The sequence below is a fragment of the Periplaneta americana genome, chromosome 3 (genome assembly GCF_040183065.1).
Source record: "Periplaneta americana isolate PAMFEO1 chromosome 3, P.americana_PAMFEO1_priV1, whole genome shotgun sequence".
Lineage (NCBI taxonomy): Eukaryota > Metazoa > Arthropoda > Insecta > Blattodea > Blattidae > Periplaneta > Periplaneta americana.
The window spans coordinates 206,696,345-206,710,976 of NC_091119.1; the positions used below are offsets into that span (position 1 = coordinate 206,696,345).

Sequence of the window (14,632 nt, forward strand, 5' to 3'; positions counted from 1 at the left end):
GAACTTGAAAATGGCGTCTCAACATCCAATAAGGGCACAGATACCCACACAATGTTATACAATGTATTCCACACACATCACAGAGTATTTTAAAGAAAAATTTGGTTTTGAAAAAAAAAATGAAGTTCCGGAAACAACAAACAAAAGGGCGGTGTGATTTAAAAATCCTGAGCGCAGGAAGTTTAAAAATGGCGTCTCAACAACTGATAAGGGCACAAATACCCACAAAATATTATACAATGTATTCTGCACATATCACAGAGTATTTTAAGGGAAAAAATTGTTTTTTGAAAATTTACTCATTTTTCACCAAAAAATACCATCCTCTTCCCTTAAGAAATACAGAAAACGAATGTACAAAATAGCCTATCAAATTTTCTGTGCATAAGAAGCTATTTTAATCTTACCTGTCGTCGATTTACTCAGACGTTACTGTAATAACATTATAGCATTATGTCCATCTAGAGAAACTACACTTTCCAATGGTGAAATAATAATTAATTATACAAATCGGTTAATTTAGCTTCTGATATTACTTCACACAAACACAGAAACATTCTCTGTAGGCTACTATGTTTAATAGCTTTCTATTGTTGTTGTCCAAGGCCCCATATAGACGAAGTCATTTGTTCTTAATTGATTGCACCGTCTTAATGGCGTTATTTTAATTTTAAAACTCATTTAGCTCATTAAATATCAGTCCTATCAAAATTTTGTAAAGAATAAAACTTATCGGAAATCATTTTTAAAGAAACTTTTGTTACGTAACATTTTCCACTAAAATCAATAATAAGCGACATATTTCGATTTATTTAATTCAGGCCCCCTTATAACCCCCCTTTTAAATAAAGTATTTTGAATGCCATATAGCCTAAAATCTAAGTTACAACGAACTTAATTTATATTCCAATTTTCATATAAATCGGTTCAGCCATTATCGCGTGAAAAGGTAACAAACATACAGACAGACACACAAACAAAAATTTCAAAAATGCGATTTTCGGTTTCAGGGTGGTTAATTATATATGTTAGGACCAGTTATTTTTGGAAAATCGAAAATTACCAGAAAAATTCCGGCTACAGATTTATTAGTATTATAGATTATTATTATTATTATTATTATTATTATTATTATTATTATTATTATTATTATTATTATTATTACTTATGGCATTATTTGCAACAAACAATTAGAAAACTAATATGCAAATATAACATTCAAATTGAGTAATGACAATTTAAAATCCTGTGTTGTGTACGTTGTAAGTGCCAACCAGTAATTTTCAAGGAAATATGACAAATGAAGTAATACAACTCGAATTATAGTCACATTATACACATAATTTTGTTAAGAATTTCCTCTAATTTGTATTTTAAACATCTTTTTAAATGAAGGGCTTGGAGCAATAAGAAAAGTCACACTTTTGTTCAAATTGAGGTATTTGTATTTAAATATGGAGAGAAATTTCCCATACCGTCTGTGAAAACAGTGTCATGATTCCTCAACAGATAGCACCACCATTCAATAAGTTCTTCTATTACCCGATAGATTTTCTGTCAGTTTCTGTGAAAGCACCATAGAGTTAGATGAATATAGCGCGTACAGCTGCCCAGAAGGCTGCTAAGGGGTATCAACATCGAAACACAGGCGAGTCACGTGACTTTGGGACGAACGTAGCCGATTTCTGTTGACTGACAAAGGCGCGTAAAGATTTTTTATAGGAAACTAGCTCAAAGCACTCGGGGTTGCCCCGAGTTTTTTTTTTTTTTTTTTTTTTTTTTTTTTAACTGGTTGTTAGACTTTTCGGTCGTACTAAAGAATCAATATATACATATATCATTTAATTTATATTGGAAGATTTTTTACCCCTTGACTGCTGCAGGCCTATTTTTTAATATGACTTGAGAAACTATATCTCACATATTAGGCCTACATTAATTCTTATTTCATACACAGAATACAGATACAATATAAACTCGCAATAAGTAACTTTTTAACATAGAGACTAATATTCTGAGAGACATATACCAGTTTTTTTTTTTTTATAGAAATTAAGAGAATATTTCCACAACGTATAACATACTACATTGGCAACGTGATTACACAGTTAGAATTTCGCAGTAACACATTTTCGGACATGAACAAAAATATTTTGAGAGACGTATGATATAATTTTTATTTTTACTATTTGACCTGACAGCGTTATTTTCAGTCGGCTTACGTACATTCACATACTACATTAGCAATATGACAAAAGTATCACTGGACTTCTTTTTGATGCGTGTAAAATCTTTTTTTTTTCCTACTTCTTTGTATAAAATATAGTTGAGATTGTGAAAAACACGAAGTTTTTAAGTTAATGTCTGCAACTTTGAGGGACTGTCCTTGAGTTTAATTTTAATATGGCCATAACAAATGCTAGTGGCATTGAAATTGCAGTTGGTTAAAATCGAAATGCATTTAGTGGGTATCATAAAAATGCGTGGATAAAAACATCTTCTTCCGTTTTGCCAGTTAATATTGTCACTTCCATTACTACGTTCTGAATGAGTTTTTTCACACCAATTCTTGTTTCATTGCATAATTTTGATGGGTCAGTATTTCACAATAGCACTATTGGTGATTCAATATTAAGTATTAAATTATGTGGTAGCAATCCATGTGGGTGGAAAGAATTCAAGAATTCAGTTGGATAGAACACAGCCTGCTCACTATGTACAACTGCATTGAGAAATTGATAATACGTTCCTGGGCTGAGTAATAGTAATATACGTTACAAGAGCGGTATGTTGACGTTTTCATGTTCGAGGAAAAGGTTGAAAAAGCGAAACGTAATTTCCGAGAACATGAAAACAAACATACCGCTCGTGTATCGTACATTATTTTGTGCGAAGATCGTTTATTACATACCTCAAAGACGAATTTCTAATTAGTTGCAATGAAATCTCCATCTTGGTTTCTGTTTAATGACGGCAACTTCGGAAAATAAAAATATCTTTCTCCAACATTGTTGCTATAAAATGTTTTCTGTGTTTACTATACTCCAGCAGACCGTGATATACGTCTGTCTTTTTTCCCCCCCAGTCTACTGTATAAATGAGAACTTAAAACAAACGGTAAGGTTATGTAATGATTTATTTTTCATTTTAATATTTTAACAATATTATTTATATAACATATTGCAGTAATAACATCGGCATCTGGAATCTTGTTGATTTTTTCACGGCTGCCTTAATGTTACTTGTATCAGGAATGCAATAAGTTTCGTGGAGTGGTAGACTTTACTTAATTTTTTAAAATATTTAAAAACAATAATTAACATTGCAATTTAGGTGAAATTGCAGTGGTAAGTTTCCAATTTATAATTATTACTGTGTTAAACGTCTCTAAAAATAATATGTTAAAAGCCTAAAGCAGTAAAATGAATGTCGCGCTTAAGCGGTAAGAAGAGGGAAATTGTTGTGTGTGTTACGTTGGGAATACTGAATGTGGTATTTCACACTTACCGCGTATTGGTTCTGTGCGGAAAACAAGCAAATACGCACGATCTCGCACAAAGATATTTATTGCATGAATTGTTTAGTTTTAGCCCTCATGATGTGTCTCAACAATGTTATTTAATTTCGTGATATAATTTCCATGGCCTCGTGAAAGTCGATGTTGAATATAACAGACAAATAAAGAACAATTGACTGCAGAAAATTGCATTTTAATATTATACATGAATGTTTGATGTTATTTCTTATTTCTTTATTAATTTAATGTCCATTTGCAGAACTTTAATATAGCCTATGTTCTTCTCCTGGTTATGAAAGTTAAATGTGCAAACTTTGGCAAATATCGATCAAAGCGTGTAGATTTGTATAGAGTACATACATACATACATACATACATACATACATACATACATACATACATACATACATACATAGCCACACTGACTTTTATATATAAGATATATTATTTTTTTCTATCTAGCACAACAAGTAGAAATATCCTATTATACCTACGTATAAAGAAGTTCACTGATTGTCTAAACTCCCGTGACTGTATATATTAGACCGAGATGATACCCTGCGCAGTAGACCAGGCGCGCTCTATCTATACTTACTCCATGGAAAGAACATAAGAAGAAAAAGAAACTGTGAAAAATTAATGCAACTAAATGAAAAATGTAATTTATGTAGGCTGAGGTATGGAATACTGAGAATACACGCAGCGTATTGAAAGAAAATCCACAAAAAAATACTCGTAGGTTGTCAGAAGAACTTGGCTTTTCAAAGTATACAATACATCGACACGTTAAGATGCTTAGAAAAGCATATGAAAATTATAGATCTGTACCTCATGAATTGACACTTGAACACGCTCAACGCAGAATGGACATTTGTCGTCAGCTTATCGATGCTCCTATGGATTATAGATTTAGCTGTATAAACGTTAATAAAATCTATAAATTCCAACCGACTGTGCTAATTCTTTCAGAAAGTTGTTTAATACGCATGCCTACACCGTTTTCTATCATTACTTTCGATTTTCGACCCAAAGAAAAAGTTTGTAAAAATTTAGTTCTTGCGGGATTTTAAGGCATATAAATATGAATAAAAATTACAAGTACCATCGGAATCTTCTAATTTTTTTTAATTATTAAATTCGTGTGCCTGCACAGATATCTGTCAACATTTTTTCAGCCTTAATTTCTCAGTTTCTAACCAAACCTGAAGTAGAAGAGCTCACAGTGTTCACGGATAATTGTTGTGGACAAAATAAAAACCGGAAAATTGTTGTCCATGGACATAAGTTAATATTATTCATATTCATATTCTTTATTTGCCTGAAGGTACAAGAATACAAGAGGCCTCGTCAATGTGATAATATAAAAAACAATGTGTCAATATTTAAAATAATTAAAATAATAAAAGAAAAGGGGCTAAAGAGCACTGAGCATTTATCCTCATATCTGGACACACCCATCTTCCTTCAGATAGAGACTTTGGGTTTACTGAAAAATATAAACAGAAATTTCAAGACATCTACACTGCCAAAATAAGGATGGACATTATAAGAAAGGCACATAAGAAAAATACTTTTCATTTTACTTATATGAAAAGGGAACATTTTCTTAATGTTGGTAACTTGTTACATAATAAGCCAAAGAAACAAAATGTGATGCACCGGTTGCTTTTTTCTACAGCTATAGCCTTCACATCTACCTGTAAAAATCTTACCAGTTTTTTCATTAAACATGTTCTGAATGGTAACTACAAAGAACTACAGTGGAGAGTTGATAAACCATCACAAATAATGTTGAAAAGCCTTCAGCAGTGGTACACAGATCCACTCAAGATCAAGCATAAGAAATTAAGCAATGTTAAGCAACTTCTTCCAATTTTTCATGATTATTACACTGGATTAATTCCTGACAACCTAGAGGAAGATGATGTCGAAGCGGAAGTTATACAGTAAAGATTATATTGCTCTGAATGGCGTGCGAGTACAATCTCTCATTTTTCCTTGTTTATATTAATTTTTTTTTTTGTCGAATAATGTGACAAGTTTTCATACTTCTTGCACAACACTCTATATAAGAACGATTATTATTTTTTTCTATGATAAAAGAATATCTTGTCAAATGCAGTATTTATGATATAAAACATAATTAAATACAGTTTTGTCCAGAATTATAAACAATTTATACTATTTATTCCTTTTCCAATTTAAATTTATTGCAAAATAAAAAGAGGCAATAATATGACAAGCCACAAAATAAGTGTCACTTATCTATAAAAATATCTATCAATAATCACGAAATATGCCACTCAATTTCAACTGAAGCAAAGTATATGAAATAATGAAAAAAATAATTTATTTTATTTATTTATTTATTTATTTATTTAACCTGGTAGAAATAAGGCTATCAGGTCTTCTCTTCCCCTCTACCAGGGGATTACAACTACAATATTAAGAATACAATTACAATTATAATTACAATTAATGTGTTTTACAATAACTCTAAAGAAAAATTGAACATTCCAGAATTTTTACAAACACAAAAATGGTTACCGTAATTTCCCATAACTATGGTCCAGGGTCCAGGCACCCAACTATTGTCCAAAACGCATTATGTACTACTTAGTCCCCCAAGAGTTCGGTGTTTGCCATTTAAGGCGCCACTGTCATGGAATTATGTTCCCCATAGATGCTTCTATCTACCATTACACGTGGCAATGATATGGATGCTTAACAAGGTCAGTTTGCATCGTTCTATTAAATGTGTGAAGACACGAAATCATTCAGTTTGTGATTGTCTGATTTATTAAGCTCTCCTCTGTAGAACTGGTACGTTATAGATATATGATTCTTTGTACAATTAAACCTGGCTGTATAGTGTTTACTTTCACGTAATAATTAGACTGGCAGACGTTAAGAACTCTGCGTGAAAAATATTTAACCTCTAGGCTAGAAGTCAGTCCTCAACTATGTACCACAATTTTTCGTGGACCATAGTTGTATTTCATTTTGAAATATTTGTTTCAATAAAATGTGATCGATGTCATTATTTACTCCTGCAAATACGGTATCTCAGTATATTCTAAAACACCATTTAACATTATAGTCATGTAAACAAAGAAACAGGCTGTTCCAGCATCAATGGTACTAGCACGAATGATGGTCCGGTAAAACGAAAACTTCAGGGTAGAAGGACAACAACCGTCCCTGTAAGTGACTATGAGAGCGATGAAATTGAATTGGATACAGATTATGATGTTTCCGGTGTTCTCTCCATATTTACAGACAGTGAGTCAGATATGGAAGAGAAGACGAAATCTGTTAAATTAATGCTAAAGGCACATAGTTATATGGTAGTTACTTATGAGGAGGAATTGTGGCCAGGGAAAGTTTTGGAAGTGAAGTACAATGGAGCTGTTGTTTCATGTATAGTAAGAAGCGGCAATTACTGAGGTGGCGAGAAATGGAAGACATTTTATTCTATAGAAAGGAAAACATAATAAAACAAATTAAAGACCCCCAAATGCGTCTCGAAAAAGAGAGATCTATTTTCAATTTCATAATTACAAGAGAAGTGGAGATTCAAAGGATCGAAATAAGCCTACTGAATGTAGTTCTCAGTACGATAAATAAACATTATCGGTGAATTTATTTGCATAATATTTTGCTAAGAATGTGTTAGTTTATTTTGATAGCGTACTTTTGTTCTTTAATATACACTCACCTGCAAAAAAAACCGGGCCAACTACATTTTCTTTAAAATTTTTGAAAATTGTAGGATTTTTTAAATAATTGTAGGTATACTGAGATTAATTTAGTTATTCATTTATTCTGTGATATGTAACAATGTAATACTGAATACGTAATAGCCAACAATGATCTGAAAAGAAGATCCGTTCTTCTTGTAATATTGTGTGTAAACTTCTCGGACTCATTTCGAGCTAAACTGAAGATGTCTACAGACTGGTAAGCTCTTTAGAGGCAGTATTGGAGTACTTCACTGTATACAAATGTCACTAAGACCTACCGATTCAGCTAAAGTGGTTGCATTGATAGAAGGTGGGAATAGTCAGTGTTATGTGGCTGCAGTTCTTGGGATTCCTCGATCGACCGTACAACGAGTGTACCTCGCTTTAGAGAGACAGGAGGTTATTCCAGGAGACCCGGTTCAGGGAGAAAACGAGTAACTTCGGCTCGTGACAACCATTTTATTGTCCAAAACGCATTAAGAAATCGCCATTCCACAGCTATTGAGACCAGAAGAGCCTTCCAGAAAATAAGACAAGTTAACGTGAGTGGGAGAACTGTAAGAGGACGTCTGGATGAATGTGGGCTGATTCCAGAAGACCAGCTAAAGGCCCAGAATTGCTCCAGCAACATCATGTTGAACGATTACGTTTTGCTCACAATCATGCTAATTGGAACCTGGGGGAGTGGCGACGAGTGCTCTTCACAGATGAATCGAGATTTAGTTTACAAATGGATGTGAAAGAGTGTGGAGAAGAGAAGGAGAACGTTTTTCTTCATGTACCTTCAGATCACGTATCAGTTTCCAAGGTGGATCAGTAATGGTATGGAGTGGCATTTCGTATGAAGCTCCCACAGAACTTGTTTTAATTAATGGAGGTGCTTTGACTGCTTCAAGATACATCGAAGAGGTCTAATTTAACATGTGGTAAAATATGTCCCACTTATTGGTTGAAAGTTCCTGTTAATGCATGACAATGCTTGCCCTCATGCTACAAGAATCGTGGATGAGTTCCTTCACGACGTTGGATTGAATAGGATGACATGGCTAGCGAGAAGTCCTGATATAAACCTTATTGAACATGTGTGGAAAATGTTAGGGAAGCGAGTTAGAAGTCGTCTAACTCCTCACAGCAACTTACAGCAGCTCCGAAATTTTCTAAGTAAAGAATGGAATATAATCGACCAGACTGGCATCCAGAATCTGATCGAAGGGTTGAATAGGCGAATGGTAACAGATCATACAGTCGCGGGGAGGCAATACCCGCTATTACCAACATCTGGGTGGCCACAAAATCAGTTGAACGTTTGGAAGGAAATTGATATAATTTGTAAGTTTTTACACCTTTTAATTATATCTATTGTTTGGCGTTGAAAATAATAGCGCAAATGATAATGAATAACTTTTTTTTTCTGGGAAGCAATGTTTTCTTAATTTCATAAAGGATTGTCTGATTCTCACCTTATAAAAAATTTAGAAATTTTAGGTGGCCCTGTTTTTTTTACCGGTGAGTGTATTTGTCCATTATTGCAGAAAAATGACCTTCAGATTTCACTTGTTTATTGTGTGTTTATGCAATGTGTACTAATAAAAAGAATCCATGTACTTTTCATTTATTTTTAATATTTCTGTGCTAGAATATGTTTGTACTCTTAAATTAGAAACTCAATGTATTGATTTACGAATAATTACAGCTCCAGCCATAGTCCATTCATGCTTTTAAGCATGAACTTATGAGTGGACCATAGTTGGGCAACTCAGAATACAACTATGTACCAATGCTTATTATTTTTTAACACTTGTAATTAAATAATTTCAAACACATATGTCAATCTATATACATAATCTCAACTGGTAATGGAAATTATGGGAAAAAGGCTAAACGGATTTTAATAAATGACCCCTCATTTTAAAGGTTGGAACTCGAAGTTTTTCGGAAAAATAGTGACTTTCAGTGACGAGTTAGTTTTCCTACATAATTTTCCTATTTTCCAAAATCCATTTTTCGTCAGTTTTGAGAACTAATTGGATATCAGTATAAAACAAAACACACACTACAATAAACAATAGGATATCACACGAAGGTCATGACCTGCAGGATTGCTAACATATTTAGAGCTCAAATTCAATTGGTTATTAAAAACTTCAAGACTTACTAAAATAATTTACAGGTCTGATTCTGCGGTGTGTAATTTTCTGAGTACAGCTGTGGTGTATTGGATATTAAAATCTACAAAATCTGAGGTGGTTTGATGACATTATTACCATTAGAAATGAAATATTATTATAGTTAATGCCATTATGTGACTACTTTTCATTAATATTATGATTATATGAATGTGAAACATTTTGGGGTTATAGAATAGAGAATAACTTAAATTAGCTCTTCATTTCTATAATTTACTGAGTGGCGGCTATATAGAAGGTATATAACTACAAAACTTACGTAAGATAATAATATTGTTATTAAAAATTAAATATTTTTATAGTTATTAATCAAGTGAGGGTGAGTCTTTTTCATGTATTTAATGGCGATGTGGTGTAGATATTTATATGCGCTCGAAAGAGCGTAAAAATTACAGTCCCTGATAAAAGACCAAAAGGTATTACTTACTGATAAAAACAAGAAGCCTACAAAATTATATAGTCTCCCGATCATTTCAGCAAGATCTCTTAGCAGGATAAAATGATTTTACCCTCTACATGCAGCAGCTATAGCAAGATGCTAAGCTATTGTTCGAAAGCATAGCAAACCTGATATTTTTTTAAGTTTCACCTAGAATCCATAATGACCTGAAATAGCTATTGCTTTACTTCCATAAGAAAAACCGACTGACACTGTTACTTGCGTTTTCGCGTTGAAACTGAAAACCTTAAGATGGATAGGTTCAAGAAAAAGTATTTGGCATAAAAAAAAACATTCAGAGGGAGTATGTTTCATTATTACGGAAGCAAATATCTTTCAAAATGTCTGGTATTCTTCATTGAAAAAAAAAAATCTGAAAAAATTTTATTTGAACGTCTAATGAACTTAGTTTGCAGCATTTGCTGCACAAGCCACTAGTATTTATTTAATATAAACTTACAAGAGTCCGAAGCCAAAATTTCACTTAATCTGGATGAATAGTATTGAATATACAAAGAAAAATGTGACAAATGTGGACCATAGTTAGGGGAAAATACGGTATATCTCAAAACATGCAATATGTGGCTTGTCTTGTTATTGCCCCAAGCCCTTCAAATAATCACATCATGTTTGCAATCTTATCTGCTGGTCCTTCAATGATGCTAATATAATATGCATCTACGTAAATAAAGACAAATTTTGTTGTTTACTTGATGGGAGACACGCCCATCTTAGTGGTTAGAAAATAACAATTTCTAATAGAAAGTAAGCGTATGTATTAAATCGTAATTTTTCTTGTTCCAGCACACAGCAGCACATCGCAAATGAGTCACCTGTCTTTTTCATCTCTCGCGTCATTGACGAGACCAAAGCGTGAAGCTGACGGCGAATTTAAGCAGGTGAGGGAGCAGATACATCATTTTATTGTAATAATAAATTCACAGCAGCAGTAACAAATATAAATGACACTCGGGAGGAAATTAAACGCAGAATAAATATGAGAACTGCGTGTTATTATTCGCTTGACAAGCTCTTATCATCCAGTCTGCTGTCAAAAAATCTGAAAGTTAGAATTTATAATACAGTTATATTACCGGTTGTTCTCTATGGTTGTGAAACTTGGACTCCCACTCTGAGAGAGGAACATAGGTTAAGGGTGTTTGAGAATAAGGTACTTAGAAAAATATTTGTGGCTAAGAGGGATGAAGTTACAGGAGAATGGAGAAAGTTACACAACGCAGAACTGCACGCATTATATTCTTCACCTAACATAATTAGGGACTTAAAATCCAGACGTTTGAGATGGGCAGGGCATGTAGCACGTATGGGCGAATCCAGAAATGCATATAGAGTGTTAGTTGGGAGACCGGAGGGAAAAAGACCTTTAGGGAGGCCGAGACGTAGATGGGAGGATAATATTAAAATGGATTTGAGGGAGGTGGGGTGTGATGATAGAGACTGGATTAATCTTGCACAGGATAGGGACCGATGGCGGGCTTATGTGAGGGCGGCAATGAACCTTCGAGTTCTTAAAAGCCATTTGTAAGTAAGCAAGTAAATAAATTCACTTATTTAGATTTATCACAAAGATTCATTCCAAATTAATGTTTTACTACTACTGTTGCTGCTACTGCTACCTAACACCACTACTACTATTACTGTAATACTATTATTATGATTATTATTATTATTATTATTATTATTATTATTATTATTACAGAGTTGACCAGTCTCATGGGCTAGTGGTCAGATTTTCTGACTACAGTTCATGAGGCCCCGGGTTGGATTCCCGGTTAGAACACAGGAATTTTTCCTTAAAGGGGAATATTCCTGTATTCGTCCATGGTTAGTCTTAGATTTAAGACCTCTCCTGGCACTTCATAATCATCCTATCACAATATCATCGGGGCAGCGTAACTCCGCCTTCCAGGCCCCCAACCTCAGAAGTGGGTTTAAATTTGTTTATAGACTTTAATGTACTTAACGTAAGAAAATTTATTATATTGTATTAATAAAATTCATACATAAAAATCGAAATAATTTTGAATTGTATTCTCATACTTATGAAACAAAAGGTATGAATTCTTTAAGATTGTTTGAACCAAAATGCAACACTGTTACAGACCAGAAATGTCAAATGGAAACCTGGTGGCAATGGATAAAAATAATTATTATTACAGAATCATTGGTACTTGGAATGTGACAAGTCTGTATAGAACAGGAGGGGTAACATTAGTAGTAAAATAACTAGGTATATATACATAGAATAGACTTTGTGGGAGTGGCCAAGAGAATGAATAAAGTTACACAACGCAGAACTGCACGCTTGTATTGTTCACCTGACATAATTAGGAACATTAAATCCAGACGTTTGAGATGGGCAGAACATGCAGCATGTAAGGGCAAAATCAGAAATGCATATAGAGCAGCGGTCATCAGAACACTGCACTCTCGGGCTAGCGTCTCTTACCCACAAGTCTCTTACAGCACCAGCGTACATCCGAGGCTACTGGCGGGTATGCTTTCTCCCGCACGAGGGTGCATATTTATTTATTTTATTGGGTTATTTTGCGACGCTGTATCAACATCTAGGTTATTTAGCGTCTGAATGATATGAAGGTGATAATGCCGGTGAAATGAGTCCGGGGTCCAGCGCCGAAAGTTACCCAGCATTTGCTCATATTGGGTTGAGGGAAAACCCCGGAAAAAACCTCAAACAGGTAACTTGCCCCGACCGGGATTCGAACCCGGGCCACCTGGTTTCGCGGCCAGACGCGCTGACCGTTACTCCACAGGTGTGGATAGGTGCATATTGTCTTGCACTGCTTACCCATGGGTATTTGCACTCAACACAGCAACATAGTAGTCGTTATTGCACTCCACACGATGGCAATGACAATACACGTATATTATTGAGAAGAAGAACAATGTACTCCTAATTTCAACTAATGTTCACAAAGCACTATGTGCAGAACAAAACTGTCAGTTCTCAGTTCAGAGTTCGTTCGCCTTGGCTAGTTCTTCTAGCTCACTCAAGTTCACTGCACGTCGAACCCCAGTCTTCTGGCTACGGTTCACGACACGTCGAACTCCGGTCTTGCCAGTCGCGGTTCTCTGCACGTCGAACCCCGGTCTACCAGATGCTCTCGAAGGCTGGCTTCCTTGCTCGCTCGAAGACTGACTGAAGACTGACTGGCTGACTGACTGACTGCCGAAGACTGCTCACGCTTTTATTACTAAACCGCATGTTCTCGGACCTTCCATTCGCGTGGCTTACAGAATCTTAGAGAGAGATCCATGTCTCGATGCTTCCTTACTTCCGCCCAGCTTTTCTCCCCTTGCTCCATACCGCAGCTAGAGTCAGGGGTTCGTGTTTCCGCTTCCCGCGCCTTCCTTGTGGCGAGATGCGCGCGCAACTCCCCGATGCAACCAGAATATTCCAGGCGGGTGCCACAATATGTTATAAAATCGAATGTAGGGTTGATTCTAGATACATCAGGGCCTCTGAAGAGTGAAATAATAATAAAATTGATAAATCCAAAATCAACAGAAGCGAATATCAACAGGAAATTTTGCCGAAACGATATTAACAGTCTCAGTAGCGTAAGTCGTTACGGCACTGGTCTGTTGAACGAGTTAATAATAGTAGTTCAAGGTTGGAATCTCCCACAATCTTTTTTTTATTTTTTAATTACAAATTTGCCATCACATAATATGTCTCGCAAAGCTATAATTATGTGGCGACATCTCTTAGAATATGCCCAAACTCTAATAAATAATAAACCTCCCTCTCTCTTGCAAGCCAGCTCGTGAGATTGACTACATTGTAGACGGACGACTTTCAACGAAGAGACACCACAGCAATGACTTGAAGTGCAGTTCCTTTAAAACGAGTGAACCGCGCGACAGAACTTAGCATTTCTATCGACCGAGAATCGACCCATTCTTTTTGCCGTTAAGTGTACAATCAATATTATTATTATTATTATTATTATTATTATTATTATTATTATTAATAGTATTACTATTTTTACGCACATCACAAAAGTTTGGAAACACATATTATATTCAGTATTATAGTAGTAAACATGTTTAATAACATTCCTCTTTGGTTTTTATATTCATTGTTATTTTTTTCGATGTTATTGATTTTTTAACAATAGCAATGAAAACAAATGCCAGACACTAATAGAGTAATAAGCTTCAAATATTGCAAATAACTTAGACTAAGTTATCCGTCAGTGTGAACATAGTTATAAAAGTTGGAAATTTTAAATCTGTTTTAATTATCATTAAAATTATTACTAATGGCACATCGCCATGTATTGTGGGTACCTATCACCACGGCATGGCGCGTCCTCAGGTTGCGGATCGAGGAGACGGCCTCCAGATATGGAGGGTAGCTGCGAATATATTGAATAAGCAGTCGCGGACAGCCGATGAGGGGTGGTCCTCCAGCTTGGGGGTTGGGCGAAGGGCTAACAACCCATCACCATAAAAACAGTTTGGTTACGAATTCTTAAAATAAATAAATATAACTAATTTATCCAACTAATCCAACTATCCAACTAATTTATATCCGGCCGGAAGTAGAAACGTAATCATATATATATATATATATATATATATATATATATATATATATATATATATATATATATATATCTTGAATAGTTAACGTCTGCATTAAGTTTATACTAATTTAAAGTTAAAGAACTAAGTGTCTACTCCCGGTACCGGTGCTGAA

At 34.6% G+C, this 14,632-nt stretch overlaps 1 protein-coding gene across 2 annotated transcripts in view; it reads left to right on the forward strand.

The window, feature by feature from the left end:
* Positions 1 to 14,632, forward strand: part of LOC138696976 (uncharacterized) — a 32,214-nt gene that overhangs the window by 1,179 nt on the left and 16,403 nt on the right. For both annotated transcript variants that reach the window (XM_069822523.1, XM_069822524.1), the window contains exon 2: positions 10,690 to 10,784. In XM_069822523.1, the coding sequence (XP_069678624.1) occupies positions 10,690 to 10,784 (95 nt within the window). The remainder of the gene's footprint in view (positions 1 to 10,689; positions 10,785 to 14,632) is intronic.